The sequence below is a fragment of the Cydia splendana genome, chromosome 7, assembly GCF_910591565.1.
Source record: "Cydia splendana chromosome 7, ilCydSple1.2, whole genome shotgun sequence".
NCBI lineage: Eukaryota > Metazoa > Arthropoda > Insecta > Lepidoptera > Tortricidae > Cydia > Cydia splendana.
Window position 1 is genome coordinate 18,078,476 of NC_085966.1, and position 22,147 is coordinate 18,100,622.

At 38.0% G+C, this 22,147-nt stretch overlaps 3 protein-coding genes across 3 annotated transcripts in view; 1 reads left to right on the forward strand and 2 right to left on the reverse strand.

Moving 5' to 3' along the window:
* LOC134792409 (uncharacterized) overlaps positions 1-22,147 on the reverse strand; it is a 729,291-nt gene that overhangs the window by 675,196 nt on the left and 31,948 nt on the right. The gene's annotated exons all lie outside the window — the stretch shown is intronic.
* LOC134792406 (uncharacterized) overlaps positions 1-22,147 on the forward strand; it is a 265,633-nt gene that overhangs the window by 107,179 nt on the left and 136,307 nt on the right. The gene's annotated exons all lie outside the window — the stretch shown is intronic.
* LOC134792243 (uncharacterized) lies at positions 5,713-9,532 on the reverse strand. The gene is made up of 3 exons (XM_063763506.1): positions 9,372-9,532; positions 8,509-9,033; positions 5,713-6,056 (listed from the first exon to the last, which is right to left on the reverse strand). The coding sequence occupies exons 2-3, from the start codon at positions 9,031-9,033 to the stop codon at positions 5,832-5,834; spliced, it is 750 nt and encodes a 249-aa protein (XP_063619576.1). The 5' UTR covers positions 9,372-9,532; the 3' UTR covers positions 5,713-5,831.

The following is a 22,147-nucleotide window of genomic DNA, read 5'->3' on the forward strand; positions in this document are numbered from 1 at the left end:
CAGGAACATTGCATTACATTCGTAACCAGTGACCATTTGTATTATTAACTTCAGGACTAAGTTAAATCTTTGAGAGAGTAAATGGTGTTTTCTATTTACATTATGACGCTTCACAAATATTATGAAAGTTCTTGCTTATGTGGCGCCATTTCCAAAATAATGACAAATGCATCGCAAACATGTTTTGAACACAGTCTTTAAAATTGTCTTAACTCTGATGGACAGTTCATGTCGCCGAACGCCGAGCGGAAGGGCATACATTATAAGTACCTAATATTTGTCATCCTAGTTATCTCCTCCTCCTGCTCCTTCCAGCCGACACCCATGGTTGCCCATACTCAGATACTCACATTGCCGACAACTGCGAGACTGTACCCTAAGAAACTGGCATCTGATTTCTCGCACTGTCTATTAGTCCTTAAGAGATTGTGACAATCTCAGATCCTGATCAAACTTTTCGACCTTACGGATTTATACGGACGTTGCTCTGCAGACGCGTATTCTCCTTTGTCATTCTTACCGCGCATGACATAATATGATTGTGCTACTTATCTTCTTCTATTCTTCTCCCTCAGCGAGTATGCGCCCACTGTTGGCCATACGCCTCTCCAAATCTCCTCCAAGCAGCCCGATTTGCTGCTTCTCTACTCCATGATTGTGCTATTTATATGATACCATAAGTTAGGTACGTGATAAGCGAGCATAACATGCCTGCTGGCCTTTCTCACAGACTGTCATTCTTGCCAAATATTTATCCAGACGCAAAATAGTTATCTATCGCACCTAAACAAACAGTGAGTCAATATCCAACAGTTACCTTGACTCGACATTGCGGCCAACTAAGCCAAGCATAGTACTAGTGTTATCTATTTAGAGCAAATGAAGCACGTAGTTCCCTGACGTGATAAAGGTGTTCCAGAATGGGCTGGTTAGTCTAGTTTATTCATGTTTATTGCAGATGTTTAGATACTATGTCATTTATATTTATAAGTAGGTAACTAACCTAAACACTATATTCAGCCGCAAGCGAGGAGCAGTCCTAGGAAACGCATATTTTTTTACGACACGACGGTAATTTTATTAACATTGTAGCGTACAGCCAGCTTGAGGGTAAGCGTTGGCACAGCCTATGGATGTTAGCGACATAGGGGCGGTGATTCATAATATAAGAAAGCGGCAGTTAAAATTATTAAATATAAAGTGAGAAGATAATTACCCTAAAAATGATTTTCACACGACGCATTTTGCCAAGAGAAAAATACTTGTCGTGTGATAGTTTTAAACGTTTTATTTGCTTTTTGGCTAATGATCAGTGGCGGATTTGCAGTCTTTGCCGCCCTAGGCCCCAGGCCCTGTAGCCGCCCCTTTCAAGGCACCCATAATATTGACTAAATTTTGAGTTATTTCTTGTTACCATCAGCGAATTTTTGTCACAATTTGCCGCCCCTAAATATCTTGCAGCCCTAGGCCCGGGCCTACTGTACCTTAGAGCAAATCCGCCACTGCTAATGGTTATATACCATAACCAATTAACCATAAAAAACGATATAACAACATTATCATCATCATACCAGCTCAGCCGGAGGTCAACCGCTACACTTAAATCTGCATAACAACCGGTCGTAACTTCGTACACTGCTCTCGTCCAACGACTCTCTGCTGCCTTGCCTTCTCTGGCTTCGTCAGGTTCGCAGACACCTTCAAGAAATTTTCTGCCCCAGTGGCTATTGCTTCTACAATCAATGTACCGGGCCCACTGCCACTTAAAAATAAAATACTTTTGCCACTTAATGCCTGGCAACTCTCTGAGCTATGTCAAATGAACTACCTATAGGTAGTATAGGTACACCGTACAACATGGAGTAATGAATGAAAATTTCTTACGGCTGGATTTGAAACGTCACAGGTACCTTTACTTATGTACTTCCAGTTTTTCCTACAAAACATGCACATTTTAGCGTATTATCTACGATAACACAATAAATAATAGACACAATATCCATCGAATTTTTTACTGTCCTAGATTTGTCCCAACTTTCGGGTCAAATATCTTGGCCATTTTCAATTTTAGAGAAAAGTGTTTTCCTACAAAACATGCTTATTTTAGCGTTTTGATTGAATTTTTTCTAAGTCATTTACGATTCCTATATATTTTGCACTTTTGGTCAAAAATTTTGTCTTTTTTAAGTGCTGCACCCCCTTTGCTTTAGTCCAACCAGAAAGTTTCTTACGGCTTGATTTGAAACGTCAGGTACCTTTACTTACGTACATCCATATGCAATTATGCAGTGCCCCACGCTCCACGTTTTGATGAATAGGTAGGTATACAAGGTAGTTTATCAGATTCCACTTCCAGCAACAGGGAACCGTTAAATTTGGGGACCGACCAAATGTATGTTTATATTTTTAACGACTTTCGCTCCATAAAGTCATCAATTCAGTGTGAAAAGGGGTTACGTAGTGCGAATGTCTGTGACTGGTGCGCCTTTTTTCTACTAGCCAGGATGGGATGACCGGTAATTCAGATTGCGGGACCGTGACCGCTAAAGGCTGTAAGTACAATTAGTTTTTTGCACTCTTCGTATTGTTATCGAGAGTTGCTAGTCATTGCCAGTGAAGGTTTAGGTAAGTTTTGACCTAAAATACCGCATCCTCGTCGTAAAAACGCTGGCTAGGGTAGATATATTATGTTTTGTTTATTTTGTACATAATATGTTAAGGATACATGATACATGGATACATGGTCTACAATTTGGTTACATTTTTGTCGGTCACATTCTTTAGACATCTTCAATAAATATCGATTACCTACACAAAATTATTTTATTTATAGAAAAAAAATGATAAAAAATAAATACACATCGATATTAGTTATTTTTACGTATATTAAACTTAATAAACAATTGCATTGTTAACAGTTTTTACAAGTTCATCAACTTACAAACCATCCAAACACTCATATACATTCGTCATAATTACGTATATAACAGATAGTTGCCAATATTAGATGTAGGGTAAACTAATAACTAATATAGCCAATAACTGGCCACTTTACCAAAATATCAACAAAATATATTATCTTTGTAATTAAATTAACTCAATGTACAATATTTATGTAAATTTCGTTTTAAGTAAATTACATTTTCATTACATGTTTACTGTGATATTTTCTTAAGTGACCAGTTATTAGCAGTTTTATTTTTCCACATATTAACTTAATAATAAAGAAATGCAGCAAAGGTACCTTTACCACGAGTCACTGACAGTGTCAACTATGACATATATACGCTCATAGATTTATTAGGCATAGATACCTATTCCGTACACCCCTAGTGAAGCCATTTCAAGTGCGACGTCACGTCGCACTCGTGTCATCGTATTCGAACGGCCCTCGCAGTACTCAAAGTCAAATCGGTTTGTGTACCCCTCCCGTTTAAAAATTAAAAACTACAGGAAAGATGGTTGTTTGTGCAGTGAATGGGTGTCACAACACATCATATAATAAAAACAAACCGCCTTATATTACATTTCACGCGTAAGTATCGAGTTTAGTGTCATATTTTTACATAATCGTAAATACAAAAATCCAAATTTTCGTCAGCCGCCATTTCATATAAATGTTGCCAGTGTAGTGAATATTTTTTCCTCTAACTGGGACATGACGTCTACATTCTAAAATAAATACGCTTAATTGAAGTTCATTATATAATTATAGAAAATTATAATTAAGTTAATAATTTATTTAGTTTTTTCTTATTTTTATTTTGTTTAATGTAAATTATTAGTAACCAAGTGTAAGGATGTTGTTCAAATCCACCTACTTTCAGGGAAATAAATGAATACTGGCAACATGTTTTGTATATATGTGTGTGTGTTGTTGAGCGTCAAACACGAGCGTTCAACGCACACATCGATCGTGTTTCGGCTTCACTTTTGGAAGGTTAGCCGTATGGGGACTATCGGTCTATGCGTAATTAGTTTATGTATACGCTGACCTCTACGTAACTTACTTTCTATGCATCTCGCTCGTACTGACATATTAGTGCGAGTAAGATGTATAGAAAGTAAATTACGTAGACGTTAACTTATATGTCAGTGTTGACACTATCAGTAACTCGTGGTACTGGTACAGATTCACCTTCAAAATATTTTTGCAAAATGATATGCAAAATATCATAAAGAAGAATCTCTGCTGCACTCCGAATATTTTTCAATGATCGAGTTAAATGTATGTAATGTCATATACTTAAAGCATAAAAATGCATTGTTTTAACATAACTAAGTACAAGGAACTAGTGTAATTATGGCATCGAAACTGAAGATGTATCCAGTAGGGGCACATTTAAGGTAAGACGGGTTTCCGCCAGGAAACTCAAAAACCGGACACCCTAAAGAAACACCTTCAACATTTTAAGCACGACTTTTACAAGCATACAAAGGAAAGAATAATAAATTATTTATTAAAGCTCGCATGTCACTTAAACGTACAGACACAGACTAAAAGCAATTCTTATGTCTTCAGAATATACTTAGAAAAATCGGCCAAGTGCGAGTTCGACTCGCGTTTCTAGGGTTCCGTACATAAGTTCGACTAACGTTTGACTGCACATTTCTAATACGTTTTCCTGTCATCTATAGGTAAAGAACTATTTTGTGTATTTTTTTCAAAATTTTAGACTTAGTAGTTTCGGAGATAAAGGGGGGGAATGGTCATTTTATGGCTATTTTCTTAAATAATTTCGAACCTATGTATTTTAAAATTATAAAAACATGTACATCTTTGGGTCACTAATTTACATATGTGTACCAAATTTCAACTTAATTGGTCCAGTATTAGTTTCCGAGAAAATAGCCTGTGACAGACGGACAGACAGACAGACGCACGAGTGATCCTATAAGGGTTCCGTTTTTTCCTTTTGAGGTACGGAACCCTAAAAACGGCGCAAATAAATGTATTGATTGTTGATTGCTTTATGCCAAGAAGGACGATGCTTAAAATTATCGAAAAACACTTAAGCTTCATCAAAAAAGTAACTCGTAAAAATAACCAAGCACATTACATCTAGTGACTGCATTTCTATTTTTACAGACGTCGCGTTCGCCGTGCATTGAAACAAATGTAACTCAAGTTCGTTTTATCGCGGTTCGATACAATTGATAACTATATGGCCGGGGTCGTTTTCACCCGCCCATACGCCATACGCCCGCCGCGTGCGGCGTCCTCCCGAAAACGACCACTCCCGAGCATTCCCGAACATACCATTCAGACGCCGCGGGCGGCGGGCCGCTGTCGGCCGCGGGCGGCGGGTGAAAACGACGCCGGCCTATGCGCGATTGCTTGTTCGTATAATCATAGAAAGAAAGAAATATATTTGCTACGTTTATCGAAGTTGTATCACTTGAATACCTGTGACAGAGTTTGTTCTAAATAGCTTGCCAATCAATGACAGCGATAACCCAGAGCCAGACCTTAGGGCCGATTTACACAATGATTAGTGTTAAGTGCTTGTTCAATGTTCATTCATTTGCTACTAAACGCAAGTAGAAGATGTATCAACTCGCACTTAACACTAATCAATGTGTCAATCACTACGGATATGATGGTCGCTCTTGTTTACGTGACAGCGTGATAAAACGCTGTCCGTCACTATCTATCCCGCGGTGTTAAAAGTGACAGTTATTTTATCACGTGGATAAAACCATCCATAATACGCCGGCGGGCCTTACGAGCAGCAATATCTCGTACGTAATTTGAACACGGTACAGCACCAACAACATTTAACATCAAATAAATACTGATCATGACTAAGTCGTTTCCCGATCTACCATCCTCACTGCGTTGGAGCGTACGCTGATGCGAACATGTCTAGAACTTCCTGAACGTACTCCTTGGAGCATACATCGCGTTTGTCGAAGTAGGACGCGCAGTTGCCTGAGACGAAGCAGGCGCGCTGTTGCTGCCTGGCTTGCGAGGGGTCACAGCAGGAGAGCACCATGGCGTCGCAGCGCTTCGGGCGGCGGGTGTTGGAATCTACCCTGCCTTGTTGTGTGTTTACCTGGAAAAGACAGCCATTATAGAAATTGATGTAGTGTGCTATCAGAAGCGCCCGCATCTTAAACGCGATTAGGAACACATTTGCAATTTAAATCTCGGTCCTCAGACAGATTATTGCGCACATATATTTTCTACAGTATTTACATGCCATATATAGAAGTGACGTTGTAAAAAATGTTCCTATATTACCAATGATAATATACCTGAACATCATTTCCGTGATAAGATATATTATTGATTTGACTGAGATAAGATAAGTATTGTAAATAAATATAAGGAAATTCTTGTAACTGCGAATAGGTATCAATAATCAATACTACATTGTACCTATAATAAATTGTAACGGAAATAAAGTTGTCATTCTAATAATCAAAGAACAAAATAAATACCTAAGCTCTGAGTAAAATAGGTACATTGCCTGTACATATACTCCAATAAATGTGAAAATTTCCTAACGACTATCTAGAAGTTTCTACCTAATTGGTACCAATTATGTGATAAATTGGTGGACGTATTATGTTACCTATACATTAGTGTCTGTAAAGTGTTCTAGTGGAATGATTTTTTGATAAATGGTTGATAGTGATTTACCATTACCCAAGCTGTGAAGAAATCAGAAAGCGGAGAGAATTTTAAAATGTTTAAGGTATTTGTGTGTCCAATGGCAAAATTGTATGTCTTGCCATTTGATCTTCACAATAATTAACATTCATCAACGCGTGTTTGATGAATGTTAATTATTTAATCGCATTTATTCTTATTAGCTTGATATTACTATTTATAGTTAGATGATCTCTGTATAATACGTAGTAATTTGTTAATTGAACTTTAATTGCGTACACACTATATATGTAGTCTTGCTGCATACTGCATGCGTATTATGGTCATACTTATCGCGCTTGACATAACTTGATATAGAACTCGTTTCTTACTAAAGTGCTAGAAATGTATAATTAATACTAATTATTTTGTCACCTAATGTTATGGTCTACTAGTGCTACCAAAGTATGTCGGCCTAACCCAATCTAACCTGAACGTAACCTACGCAGTGACGCGGGTATGACGCTGATGCGGGTCCGCACGCCAGTTCGGTGTATGAGGAGGGCATTGATTTCTCACTCTTACACTGGAGCGGCGTGTGGATCCACATACAATTTGAAGACCGGTTAGGCTATTTTACAATTCCAGTAGACCCCTGTGGTTACCAGGGATGAAACAATTTTGCCTCTGAATACTTTGATTTCAAGATCCAAGTAGTCCTAATCAAAATCGGTTAAAGAATAACAAAAATGTTTTAGATGCACAACACAAAACTGAAGCACAGTATGTAGCAGTCACATGAACTACTATTAAGATATGAGATTAAAGAAATAAATTCATATTTCATAGTTTGGCAGAGGCAATCACGAATGGCAAAGTCAGGATGAACAAATAGGGTATTAAAAAATAGCAATTTGCCTACGAGGCAAGTTGTTTATGTAGGTTTCAAATCACAGTCACGCTGGTGCATAGCTGTAAGTGTACCACAAATATAGATAGAGATACCCATGAAAAAATACCTAGTATAAAACTACTGGCCTTTAGATCGAGTTTCATTGCACTGGCTTGCCATTTGACAATAATAAATAAAAACCAAGAAAAATCGAAATAAATCAATTTAATTAAAACAAAAAAAAGAGATGTAGTGTTGCTATGTCTTATCTTTAATACGTCGCATACGTCACACCCTCACACCTAAACCAGGTGGGAGTAGACAATGACTCACTGGGCGTTGACGGGAGTGATGGTGCTTGTTGGAGCCAAGTCCCGTAGCAACACTCATCCTAAACTTCTGGGTGTCCTAAGGCCTAAGGACCTGGGAAGAATAATTTTCAAACCATTTTAGCGACTAATGATAATGGTGACGGTCAAGGTCAACTTATCTATTACATATCCACTCCATGGTTGTCTGTGTTGCACCCACGTTGACCACTATTTAAGGTTCGGTATGTTGTTAGTTTAAAAGACAAGACAAGGCTAATGTTTGCTTGGGCCCGTGACTATAATATGGATAGCGTAACTAGTAGTTCAGAAAGGTATTTCACTGCGCGTTCTGTCGGACCCTGTCTTCAGGAGCAGCGAAGAGGAGGTAATAAGAAACAGAAATATTCCCGACCGCCAGAGAATAAATAAAAGAGAATCTAGCGGAGTCTTGTTTAAGAAACACACCAGACAAAGTACTCGGAAATCAGGCCTCGATAAAATGCGTAGTGATTTGATACACCCCTTTATGGCTCCTTTACACGATGGGCCAGCGCCGGCCACTCCATGGGACGCATTTATGCGTTAGAGGGAGCAAGTGATATTGCTATCTCATTCTACCGTATGGCTGCGTCCCTTGGAGTGGCCGGCGCTGGCCCATCGTGTAGAGGAGCCATTAAACAAGGTTGTTTAGATAGAATTTGGAGACTTACCGAAGCCTGGCTGCTGCCGTGCTCGACGCCGGGTGGCGGGCGGGAGGTGACCGCGGGCGGCGCGATGGGGTCGAAGTTGATCGGCCTGTTGTTGTTGAAGTTGTCCTCCGGCTCGTCGCTGTCGTCGTACCCCCAGTTCTGGTTCGAGTCCTCCATCTCCGGGAACCTGCTTGTAACGTTCGGCTTTTGCAGCGTAGGACATTTGCATCGTTGGCACGGGTACTGGACGGGGTAGGGTATGTAGATCGGTTGAGGCGGAGGAGGAGGACGGCGGACTAAGTCAGAAATTTCTTCTAGTAACCTATAAATATGCGGCAGCAAGTCCTGTTGACTCCTGTCGTCTCTTCGGTGTTCCGGATAGTGCGGACGGTACCACGACGGTTGGTAGCCATAGTCGCCAAGGTACTGTCTCTTTGGTCTGTGGCGGATCTGTTTGTGGTGTTCGTGTTCGCTCTGCTCCGCGGAGCCGAGGTCGATGACCGCTAGGTACAGTGCGCCGATAAATAGTGCTGTTAATGTCTTCATCTGAAAAGAAACGGTATCTATTTTTACAACTATTTTCTAACACAGACATAACCTACGTAACAATAAATATTTTCTGCAGTTACAGTATTGAGTTTTTCAAGGGTCGAGTTGTTTATAAATAAATAAATAAATGTTATCGTTAGCGTTGTTTCTTTAGAAACTGGAAAAACAGCATTACTTAATAGAAAAAAACTTCATCAAAAACTTGATAGCACGACAGCAGCTTGTTATTTTCCTTATTATTATCATCATTAGTTAATAGCTCTGCTTAATGTTGCGTTCCAATTCACTTTCACAAGCCACTTTGATTCCCGGTTGTAGTTTAAAATAGCACCAACCTTTTAAAATTCAGCCGGCGTAAACAAATATACGAATTCGAAGGTCGTGACGTCACTGAACAAGTAGACCAAATGTTGGTTATCAGTTGCACCGCGTGTGCTCTGTCTGGCGCGCCGATATACACTGGCTCAGGCATGCGCGAGAGACCGTGGCATTAATGTGCCCAGACGCACTTGGTATTTATATTTATATACATACTATAGCTACGTTTCCATATACGAGCCCTACGCATTTATGGTGACTCAATGTGGTATACCCCAAAGCATTTAATTTATGTACGGCGGTAAAAGGGAAGTTAAAGCAAAAATTGACAGACAGGCGCGGTGTTAAAAATGGTACAGTACTTATGTAGTATACCTGGTAGCTAATTTTTTAAGTGATTTCCCAGTTAAGTACTTAGTAAAGGCGTGTAATGTAACATATCGTCAATTAGCTTCCACTTAAACGAAGATACATTAACACATAAAGTATGTAGAGTTGTAGACCAATCTGACCAATTAGACCATATAATACGTATATGACTAAATGTATACCTACTTACTTAATGTGCCGAGCTTGTAGGTATTTAATTTTTAACTAGGGTACCTGCAGTCCAGCAACAAAATAGACTCGATTCTTAAGCTTGCCTACTTTCAAAATTTCATTCGTTTATACCTAAAATTTTGTGTTCATGCTCGCTAGTACCATAGACTAAATTGCAAGTTTATATTAAACATAAGGTACCTTAGTATTATCTTAATATCTTATAAGCACAAGCCTACATAATATTTTTGGTTCGAAAAAAAACGACCGTGACCGTGACAGGTTAGGTTACGTCATATACTTATGTAAGCGCCGCTTGCTGCTTATTGTACGGTAGGACGGCTTGCAGAAAAAGCTGTTAACTTCTTTTGAACCTTATGATGTTCTAATAAAGCGGAAAATTGCTTACCTTCGAATAATAGTTCAGAAGAACAAGTAATAATGGTCGAAAACCATGAGCACATATTTTCCTACATTTAACTATGATCATATTTTATTTTGCTTCATGGATTTAGGTAATAGTAACAAAGTTAAACGAAGATTGAACTATACGGTCCATTTTTATTTTACTAACACCACTGACAATTTACATCTGGAGCCCCAATAAGATTTTAAAATAATTTAGGTTTACTGACATGCTTACTATAGCATGCGAATATTCCCAAAAATAAATCTAAATGACATCAATTGTTAAATACGATTCGGCAAGCCTCCTAGTTTTAATGAGATCGAGATGAAGCGATAATGATGTGCCGCAATTAAGAAGTTAGGTACTTTGAAAAATGAACTAATTACCAATTAATCAATAGGGACCTTTCCTGCATAAGTACCGCATTTTTCCTATGTAATGGTCCTCAAAAAACACTGCGACAGAGTTCCTTTCTTATTAACGTTTCGGTTTAATTTTGATGCATAAAAATAGCCTGCATATAGCGTGCATACATATATGCATGCATGGTAGGTATAAAGCAATATTAACAAAAGTATGGATGTAGGTACATTAGACGCAAAAAGAAATCATAACTATATGACATATCATATACCTAGTGAGCAATATTGAGGCGAAAGACAGGTCATTACTTACGGCTAAAACGAACGACCCTGGTGTCTCTCAGAATAATTTGGTCTAAAGCGTTGTGGTTTTTTAAGGCTCATGTTACGATTTTGGCTGACTGAATTGTCGTTCTCAAAAGACATTCATCGCTGTAATAATACTAACAATTTTATAGGATTTTTTTTTCCAAAATAGCACAACATAAAATATCTCCGGGCCAGTCCTGTATTGAGAATAGGTAAGTACTCGTAATTCACCGAAAAATAATAAATTGGGGCATTTAATTGGGTACCTATTGGGGACACAAACTTATTTATTTTCTATATCTTATTATAAAAGATATTTTAATTTTTTAAGAGATGTCTGCTATAATAATCAAATAAACATGTGGGGTAGGTAACATTATTTATATGAAAGGCGTTTAAAAACATAAACGAACAAAACTCACTTAACTAATTACCAGGTAAGTACCACCTATATTGTACCATAACAACGTTGTTTTTTTTTTAATTATTTTACCAGTGAGTTTTGTTGTCAGTTTGTCTGTAACCTTACGATATTATTACACTTAAAGTTATTATTTGTATTAGAACATAAGAATTCTGTGTTTTTTAGAAGTAGTTTTATCTATGTTAGCCATTTAGCACTAGCTGTTTTTTCAAATTTCCACATTCTCAGAACACAAAATCACAACAAGGATTATGTGTTTTTTTAGCTGGTGCTTTGGTGCTGGTGGTTCGTGTGTCAGTTTTTTCAAATTTCCACATTCTCAGAACACAAAATCACAACAAGGATTATGTGTTTTTTTAGCTGGTGCTTTGGTGGTGGTGGTGCGTGTGTCAGTTTTTTCAAATTTCGAAATTCGAAGAATACAAAATTACATTGAATAATAAACATATGAAGTTTGCTCGCAGTACAGCATTTGGGCAACGCCTAAATTCGTCATTGTTTACCTCATTACCCATGCGTCCTTCGGCCCAAAAACTCGGCCTCTTCACACAAACCTCTACGATTCGCCAAATCCTCATTAGATAACGTGGACGGAAAAATAAATTAAAAATGTACAATAGTTTTGACATATCACCAATTGCGAATCGTAACTGCGATACCTACTACTTTTGTCTGTGTTCGTGCGTGCCTATTATAGACGTAGGACGTACTATTGTCTTCTCGTGTAATGAGTTTCCCTGGTTGCATCCGATGGAGTACTCGAAAAACGCAGAATCAGGATCAGAAACAGTTTTGAGACGACATAAAATTTCATAAAAGTAACGAAAGTCGATTGAATATTTTTCGAAATGTGTCAAATTATTTGTATGTCCTTGGATTTCACGGGCCTAGAAATCCCGGTCTTTCTCTCTTTCTCGGTTCTCCCCGGGATCGTGCCGGAACCCCTTAAATGCCAACATATTAAATGAATATACCTAATAAAAAACATAGAAAGCCATTTTAAATAAACTCAATTTAATTTAATTAATTATAGTGTAGGTCTTAAATAAAAATATTAATGTAATAGTATAACATTGCAATAATCGAACTATATATTTGAGTTTACATTCGTCTCAAGACTTATGAACAGACTCACTTTATTCTTACACACATAATTGCGCTGTAGGTACAGTTGCGCGCAAATTTGATCGAAATTAGTTTCTTATCACTGCCCTACCATGCATAATGGACGTAACATCCATAACATTGGAAACCAAGTTTGAATTTGTAACTTAGAGCGTGAATAATACGGTATTGTAATTGAATTAGTTTTCCAATATTATAAATATACTTAAATAAATATTATAAGGACATTCTTACACAAATTGACTAAGTCCCACAGTAAGCTCAAGAAGGCTTGTGTTATGGGTACGCAGACAATGATACCTATATATAATATAGGTACAAATACTTACATAGAAAACATCCATGACGCAGGAACAAAATATATCTGTGCTCATCACACAAATAAATGCCCTTACCGGGATTCGAACCCAGGACCATCGGTTTCATAGGCAGGGTCACTACCCACTAGGCCAGACCGGTCGTCAATGGCTATTAAATCTGTAATTTGCGGTAGGGCAAACAAAATACGTCTCACATTCAATACAATAATATAATTAATAAACGAATATCAATGTAACTTTTTCTTGGCAATTTATATCCCACTTTTAGTAATACTTAAATTCACTAGTCAAGGTCAGAAATATCAATTAAAACATATAAAATAACGATAATAAAATATTTTAGTTGTGACTAGCGTTAAGAGCGCTCTTACAAGAAAAGTCGAAATAATGCAAAATTGATGATACTAGTCGACGAAATTCAGGACTTTGCGCTCATTATTAGAAACAATGAGTACGTGTTCCAGTAAAAGCGTCTTCTTATCTTTATAAATATCGTTGTAAATATTAGAAAAAGGACTTATTAAATTAGTAATGATTTTTTTTCTGATGGTCGTTTCCGAAAAACCCCGTGAAGCACTGAATGGCGAGCTCTTATTTGGAAATGTTGAGAATTTTACTCTGCTAAACCTGGCTATTTTGTATTACTAATACCCTGTACTTTAGGCATATCAAACTATATTTTTCCTACATACCTTTGAGAAAGAGAAAATCAAAGTAAAACGAACTCGATTTTCTCTCCGAAACAAGTGTCAATTCCTACGAAAATCTACTTAATATCGAAGTCATTTTCATACTCAAGCAATCTGCAACGTTTGCTTATACTGTTGGTATACATTAGTGTTTATGAAATTCTACTATAATTTTTTGGCAATTTTTTGAAAACTACTCTATATTACCGATGACGCGCGCTGCGCCAGCTCAGTGCCGCGGCAGAGCTTGTAGAGGCAGGACGTGTGTCGGTCGGCTCCGCACATTTTCAACGGCGACGACGAGGTTTTTTATCATTGTGTGCGGCGGGCGCCGTGTAAAACGCTATACTGTGTGCGTGTAAACCGCAACGAGAGACTTTGATCCTAGCACCGTTTTTATAGTATTATAATTTATAATGGTACAGTTTAATAAACTACCGGACAGGATTAAAAATATTTGAAACGACCTGACATTCTATATGTATTTATTTGACTCAAGATAGTTTGACTCAGGGTCTGATGATGGAGCCGGAAGGTGGTCACCGGTATCAATCAACCATGCAACTAAACCACTTCGTGTTTAGGCTCGTTTTATTCATCTCAACAAGATCTTTGACACAAGATAGTATTCAGGGTCTGATGATGGAGCCGGAAGGTGGTCACCGGTACCAATCAACCATGCAACTAAACCACTTCGTGTTTGGGCTCGTTTGATTCGGCTCAACAAGATCTTTGACTTAAGATAGTACTCAGGGTCTGATGATGGAGCCGGAAGGTGGTCACCAGTACCAATCAACAATGCAACTAAACCACTTCGTGTTTAGGCTCGTTTTATTCGTCTCAACAAGATCTTTGACTTAAGATAGTACTCAGGGTCTGATGATGGAGCCGGAAGGTGGTCACCGGTACCAATCAACCATGCAACTAAACCACTTCGTGTTTGGGCTCGTCTGATTCGTCTCAACAAGATCTTTGGCACAAGATAATACTCAGGGTCTGATGATGGAGCCGGAAGGTGGTCACCGGTACCAATCAACCATGCAACTAAACCACTTCGTGTTTAGGCTCGTTTGATTCGACTCAACAAGATCTTTGACACAAGATAGTACTCAGGGTCTGATGATGGAGCCGGCAGGTGGTCACCGGTACCAATCAACCATGCCACTAAACCACTTCGTGTTTAGGCTCGTTTTATTCGTTTCTATAAGATCTTTGACACAAGATAGTACTCAGGGTCTGATGTTGGAGCCGGAAGGTGGTCACGGGTACCAATCAACCATGCAACTAAACCACTTCGTGTTTAGGCTCGTTTGATTCGTCTCAACAAGATCTTTGACACAAGTTAGTACTCAGGGTCTGATGATGGAGCTGGACTGTGGCCACGGGTACCAGTCTACCATGTAACTGAACCACTTCGTGTTTGGGCTCGTTTGATTTGTCGCAACAAGATCTTTGACACAAGGTAGTACTGAGGGTCTGATGATGGATCCGGAAGGTGGTCACCGGTACCAATCAACCATGCAACTAAACCACTTCGTGTTTGGCTTCGTTCGATTCGTCGCAACAAGATCTTTGACACAAGTTAGTACTCAGGGTCTGATGATGGAGCTGGACTGTGGCCACGGGTACCAGTCTACCATGTAACTGAACCACTTCGTGTTTGGGCTCGTTTGATTCGTCGCAATAAGATGTTTGACACAAGATACTACTCAGGGTCTGATGATGGAGCTGATGATGATAGACAGGTACCCGTCGCCACCTTCGCGCTCCATCATCAGACCCTGAGTACTACCTTGTGTCAAAGATCTTGTTGAGATGAATAAAACGTGCCTAAACACGAAATGGTTTAGTTGCATGGTTGATTGGTACCGGTGACCACCTTCCGGCTCCAACATCAGACCTTGAGTACTATCTTGTGTCAAAGATCTTGTTGAAACGAATAAAACGAGCCTAAACACGAAGTGGTTTAGTTGCATGGTTGATTGGTACCGGTGACCACCTTCCAGCTCCATCATCAGACTCTGAGTATCACCTAGTGTCAAAGATCTTGTTGAGACGAATCAAACGATCCTAAACACGATGTGGTTTAGTTGCATGGTTGATTGGTAATGGTACCTTCCAGCTCCATCATCAGACCCTGAGTACTGTCTTGTGTCAAAGATCTTGTGGAGACGAATCAAACGAGCCCAAACACGAAGTTGTTTAGTTACATGATAGACTGGTACCCGTGGCCACCTTCCAGCTCCATCATCAGACCCTGTGTATCTTCGTCAAAGATCTTGTTGAGACGAATCAAACGAACCTAATCATGTTACTACATGGTTGATTGGTATCCGTGACCACCTTAATCATCATCAGATCCTCAGTACCAGTTCGTTTTTAAACCCTCGTTGATACAAACTTTACAACCTATAGGTACCAAATGCAATGACGAAACATGTAAATAAGCGAGTAGGTACCTATAATTTCTTTCGAGTAATATACCTTCATAAGTACAAGTATGGGGCTATTCATAAATTACGTCGTTTCAAATGGGAGGAGTGGGGGGGGGGGGTCTGGACATCGGATGATGGTAACATGACGTAGGAGGAAATAGATTCATCCGAAGCTTGATTTTTGGATGATTTGAGGGGTGGGGGGGGGGTCAAAAATCGTCAAAAATAGATGACGTAATTTATGAACAGCCCCTATGTACATTTGCACTGCATTTAGTATTTTCGTACTTACCAAATAACAGTTTTAGAACTTTAAAAGTTAAGTACAGTTAGTGTTGTTATGGTTGATTTCAATATGCTTCGCGAAGGATCAAGAATGTTTAATCCATCATTGTAGTGCGAGTGTGGTAGAAGGGATCGGCGTACTGAGCTCGCACGGCCTGCCGCAGCGCGTAAAATACCTAAACTCGCTCAACGCCGAAATGTAATAGCGCTCTTAATAGCTATACAATTTGTATTGTTCTTAAATTACATGATTAAATAGTTTACGTATAAGATGTCACATTAATACAATAATTAATTATAGGACGTCTTGATTAGGATAATATGCTTAATTTAAAATGTCGTTAAATTAAATTAATAAAACTATTTTAACGAATGTGAGCTAAACAGTTACCTAAATAAGAAACAAATTTATTTCATAATTAAAATAATACATAAACTAAACATAAAACTAATTAAAAACTAAACTTAAATATAAATAAGTATAAAAAATTGCCTACTGAAGCCCGTCCCGGGCTGCCCCCGACGCAAAGGTGCCCATCACGCTCGCTGCGTTGCCGCGTTGGACTGCGATGGACAGCCTTTGCATCAGGAAAAACCCGGAGCGGGGGTCAAGGTCTTCACGTTTGCGAATGTGTGTGTGATATAAATATTTTAACGAATTACATCGCGTAACATAATAGTTTTATTTCACGAGCAACTATCGCAGTAAACGAAGTCAATATTAGTCTGATTTTAAAAAATATTTTTTTGTATTGGGTTTGTAATATTGATCTTGCGACCTTTTAGAACATTGTTCAATCCGGTCCAGTCAGTTATAATCTTGCCCGAAGCGGTATATTATTGCATTTTTCATTTAATTTAAAAATCGTTAAAAACATCCCCTCTAAGAATCAGGGCTATAACCGCGAAAATCGAAGTTCGCAAATTGCGGGCATTTTTCTCTGTCACTCTTATTACGCCTTCATTGGAGTAAAAGAGAAAGATCCCCGCAATTTGCGAATTTCGGTTTTCGCGGTAGCCCCTCAGGAGTGGAAATTTGTATTATTAACTATTTCTACTGCGCGAATGAAGTTGCGGACAAAAGCTAGTTAGTCGTATACATATAGAACACTGCGTGAAGATTGCTATTACATTTGGCGAATGGCGACTAGTCGAGGGGTCTACGAGTGTCAAGTACATGAGTGCGGTTCTCAATAAAGCTGCCAGCTAACTTGAAGTGCTTCTCGTGCCGGACATATAGCCAACTATGTTATACGGTATACTGTAGGCTGTAGTAACAGAGCTAGATCAATATCAGATGCTGTATTAAGTCGATCTTCTCCTCCTACCATCAGCTATGTGTACACTAGACCGTTGGAATTTACTGCAAATATTTGAAGAGCTTCGACCCAAGAAGACGTGGGATTTTTCGATCTGGAAGTCGTAGTTACGTACATTCGGACATCCGTTGATATTTACCATGTCTGTGAGGAAACCCGCATGCATCAGAAAACAAATACGCATTGGGCCAGCTGGTGACTGTAGCCCAATTTCGTCTCTCGACTCATCATTAGATGGTGACAATGTAATGGTAAATAAAGGTTGGCCAAAATATACGTTGACAATATATTTTTAGGAACTTACACGTATTTGACAAAATTTTATCAAAAAATAAAATTAAAGTTCCCTCCTTCCTACTTCGTTGCATTATCCCGGCATTTAAAAAAGAAATTAAAATCATTTAATTAAAAAAAACCGTATTATTTTCAAAATATTCTCCTTCAGCTTTGATACAAAAACGCAAACGTTTGTTGAAAATTATGAACAATTTTTTTGACGAATTTTTGGGCCACCCCGCACCTATGTCAAAATAACGTTCGAGAAAAGACCTGTCGGCTTACGAAGAAGGATGTCTCGTATAACGGAAGGTAGTGACCTTATGATGTGTCACTATGTTGTCATTTAAATGGCAAAACAACTGCATTAAACCACTAAACTAATTATCTCACACGTGTCCCGGCCAAAGCGAAGTTCACTTGACGTAACGAACAATAGGTAAACATTGTCTTACGTCAGTTTCTAGTAAATGAGTAATCCTGTAAGTAGTAAAGATAATCCAGCGAAGGATTTACTAGTGTTTACATTCTGTAAAGCCTAGACTGTGGTAGACGCATTTAATTTATTATCCTGACTGAAAACTTAATACTGTGACTGTAAGATATGCCCAGAAAATAAACGATATCCCAAAGAGTGGATTGCATTTCGATGTCTATTGAAATGTAGCAATAAACAAATTGATGCTGAGTATACACATCTGTTGCCTTGTTAGTAATACATACATTGTTTTCAAGAACATTTCAAATTACTTCCTGAAATATTTTCATATCCGCATTTGTGGAATTTTGAGTCTCATTTCTGCATTTCTGCATTCTGAAGGTTGTCTGAAAGAGATCGCTCTTTGGCGATAAGGCCGCCTTTTGTTTACCTCTGTCATTGTGTAGGTATTATTGTATTTCCTTGTATTTGTATTGGTATGATTTACATTTCACATATGATGCGGCAAACCTTTTGTTTGACCATCATGAATATTTGCCCAGTGACAAACCTGGATCTGGATGATGTAAATACATATATAGGTATAATACGGGTTGGAATATATACTAGTACAATACTGCATGGACGGGATTCGGAATTACTGTTTTGTAGGCCACAATACAGTCAGTGAAAATGGATGGATTAATTAAATAACGCTCCAGTCAACCATGAAGCTCAACAGAGAGATTAAATGCACTTATCCATAAAATTAATAATGTGATGAAGCTGATGAATTTAAATTGTTAAATATGAACTTAAAACAGATAAACACAAATAAGATATTTCTCTGTTATGTTACTGTTTATACAGTAGTAAGTGTTTCTAGTTTAGTAGATACATATATGCCATTTTCAAAATTACTTTGCTTCCGATGTTTCTCTAACGCACCATAAAGAATGCTCTATAGTCGTATCATCGAGAGCGTGGAATTGCATATGTAGTAGTATTGTTTGTTTACAGGCATTCTATATTTGAATTTTCTATTTTCTTGTACTATCAGCATACAACCACTACAAATGCAATTCCATCTTCTCGATAATTCAACTATAATAGTGTATCTTCGACAAAACGGTAGGTGACAACAGCAGGAGTATTTAAGGGTATGATGTAAACTACACAACCCGTTTCCTGTTGGTGACTACTTAGAGCTAAAAGGCAAGACACAATACTTACTGGGAAAATACGTCTGACAAATTATCAACTCGAATTTAAAAATTGCGTCGGTGTTCATATCGTACTCCAAAGTCCAAACTATATATACTTTGAGCTATCTAAATACCAATTGACCCTAATTAACATGTCGCTAGCGCTCATCGTTCCTTTTTTTACTATAGTTCTTGATTGGCGTGCAGGTGTTCTAAATATTCAGATTTTAAATAAGTTTTTTGAGAAATAATTTCATTTTTGGTACAAGCTTTTATTATCACTGACCGTACTTTTCTTTCCACAGGCAAACAATACTCATCGAGACAATTCTAACAACCCCAAACCCAATTAGTTTTCGTTGTTTTATCACAGAGTTCCCATGGCCATCTCCTGTCTCCATCATCAGATCAGCTTCATGTCTTCATCTGCGGCTGTCGCCAATTAATACCCTCGTTTCCAATATTTCAGTTACCTTCCTCGTTGCACAAATGTATTATAAAATTTATTTGAACTTAAAAATTCAACACAACAACTACAACTTCCTCAAGATATCTCATCACTCTATTGAAAGGTGAAAACCGCATGAAAATCCGTTCTGTAGTTTTTGAGTTTATCGCGAACATACAAACACACAAACAGACTGACGCGGCAGGGGACTTTGTTTTATGTATAAGGTGTAGTGATGCATTATTAGTTCTAATCATTTTAATACGATTAAGTATGAAATAAGTTTTTGCAGCTCAGTTAGTAGAGTGATTACTGATTACTAATTAGGCCGGAATCCTATATATAGCTATGTATATTCGAATGTTGGCCAAAGCGGTAAGCTATAACACTTTTCCCTTTATGGCTTTATTCAAAAAATGGGGTTAACTTTAGCTGCGCATCCTTAACTTTGCCATTATTAGTTAAATATAGCCGACTGAAAACATAAATGTAAAAATATGTGAAGTTTAAGAAGCACAAAAAGTAGGTAATATAACAATTAAAACGATTTTATAAAACACGGTGAGCTCTAAATTTTGGATAGAGTTATAATGATCCCGAAATTGGTAAAAAAAGCTTTTTTTTTTAATTATTAAATCAAAGATTAACTACGGCATATAAACTTGCTGTAAGTGTAACGTGTATAACTTATAAGTGAAGTTAAATTGTTTAAATGAAAGGGGTTGCAATGCAAGTAGCATAATTACTTATATGATCCGTATAAAAATAACCCCTAGCCACGGAATAAATAATAGTACTAGGTACAGAAGACTCACTATCTAACAAAACGCGCCTGGTACGATCAGGACAGATATGGCCGCTAGGTGGCGACAGCGCCACGCGCGGCTTATGGCTAGCCACCAAAATTGGTGTGGAACGGATGTACTTTTAGCTACCTGTAGCAAAGCGACGAAATCGCGGAGTAAGCCACGCCTGCCCTAGCCGGTGTCGCCTTTTTGCTATACGAACTTGGCTGATACTCTGCCGTATTTTAAGATGAGTGTTTTTCTTCGTTTATGCGTCCACCTGACTACTACTTGGAGTGTATTCTCTTGTTATTTACTCTACTTCCTTTTCGCGGGTAACAACTATTTTCATTATCCTTCAAAGAAACTATATATTAAGTTGTTACAAAAACTTTAACAGCTTTGTTAGTAAGTACTCCCTGTTAAAAACGGGTATACAATTTGTGCCTTATTACAGTGTTAGGTGTCATTTTCTATTAAACTAATGATAGACAGGTATTTGTGCTTTTAATGATCAATAAAGTACACATTAATATAAGTCCTTGCGTAAATTTTGTTAGCAATAAACTCCTTGCGTATACCGGGTGTGGCCTGTAACACGAGCAAATAATTAAAACATAGATTGTAGTCCTCAAACGGTGACACTTTTGTTCAACAACTTTTAAAAATTATGAAGTATTTAGACTTCCTATTTTTCATACAAAATAAATATTATCTTCAATGGACGCCATCGCCATGCCACATCTTATGTGATTGACGTTGCTTGTCCTGTCTTAAACATAACAAAATTCGCAATACATTGCGTCTTAGAATAAACTTTAAAGTGTATTAAAAATCAAACCACAAGTTATTTTTAAAAGTTGCTGAACAAATGTTGGTCAGTATGAGGAGTACAGCCTACAGTTAGATTTTTTGCTCGTATTACAGGCCACACCCGGTATAATCCTAAAAATCCTTGCTAACAAAATTGTAATCTCAAAATCAATGGGTTCAAAATTCTCATCAGGGATCCGTGCCTACACAAACAATTGTCGAGGGATTTTCACAAGTATTTCAACATACATAATATAAATAACTTGCTTTGTTCTTTTCAGGTAAGTACATGAGTTTGCCGAGTGTCAGTGGATGTACAGGTAAAATAAACAAATATGTAAAGCAGGCCACTGACGAACCTTCCAAATGGATGCCGTTACAATGGATTCATCCAAATGGACGGCATCCTAATATTAAACATTTTACGTTTTTGACATTCACGGACCGATTTTCGATTGCAGCCATGGTATTTGGACTGTTGGAAGGCTCGTCAGTGGCCACCTTAATAGTAATGCTGCGAGCATCATGGGCACCTTTGCACAGGAAACGGCAGGGAGCGGTTTGTCTTTTTAAATTTATAATTTTAATTTTTATTTGTATGTTTTAGTTGTAATTTAATTTGTTATTTGTA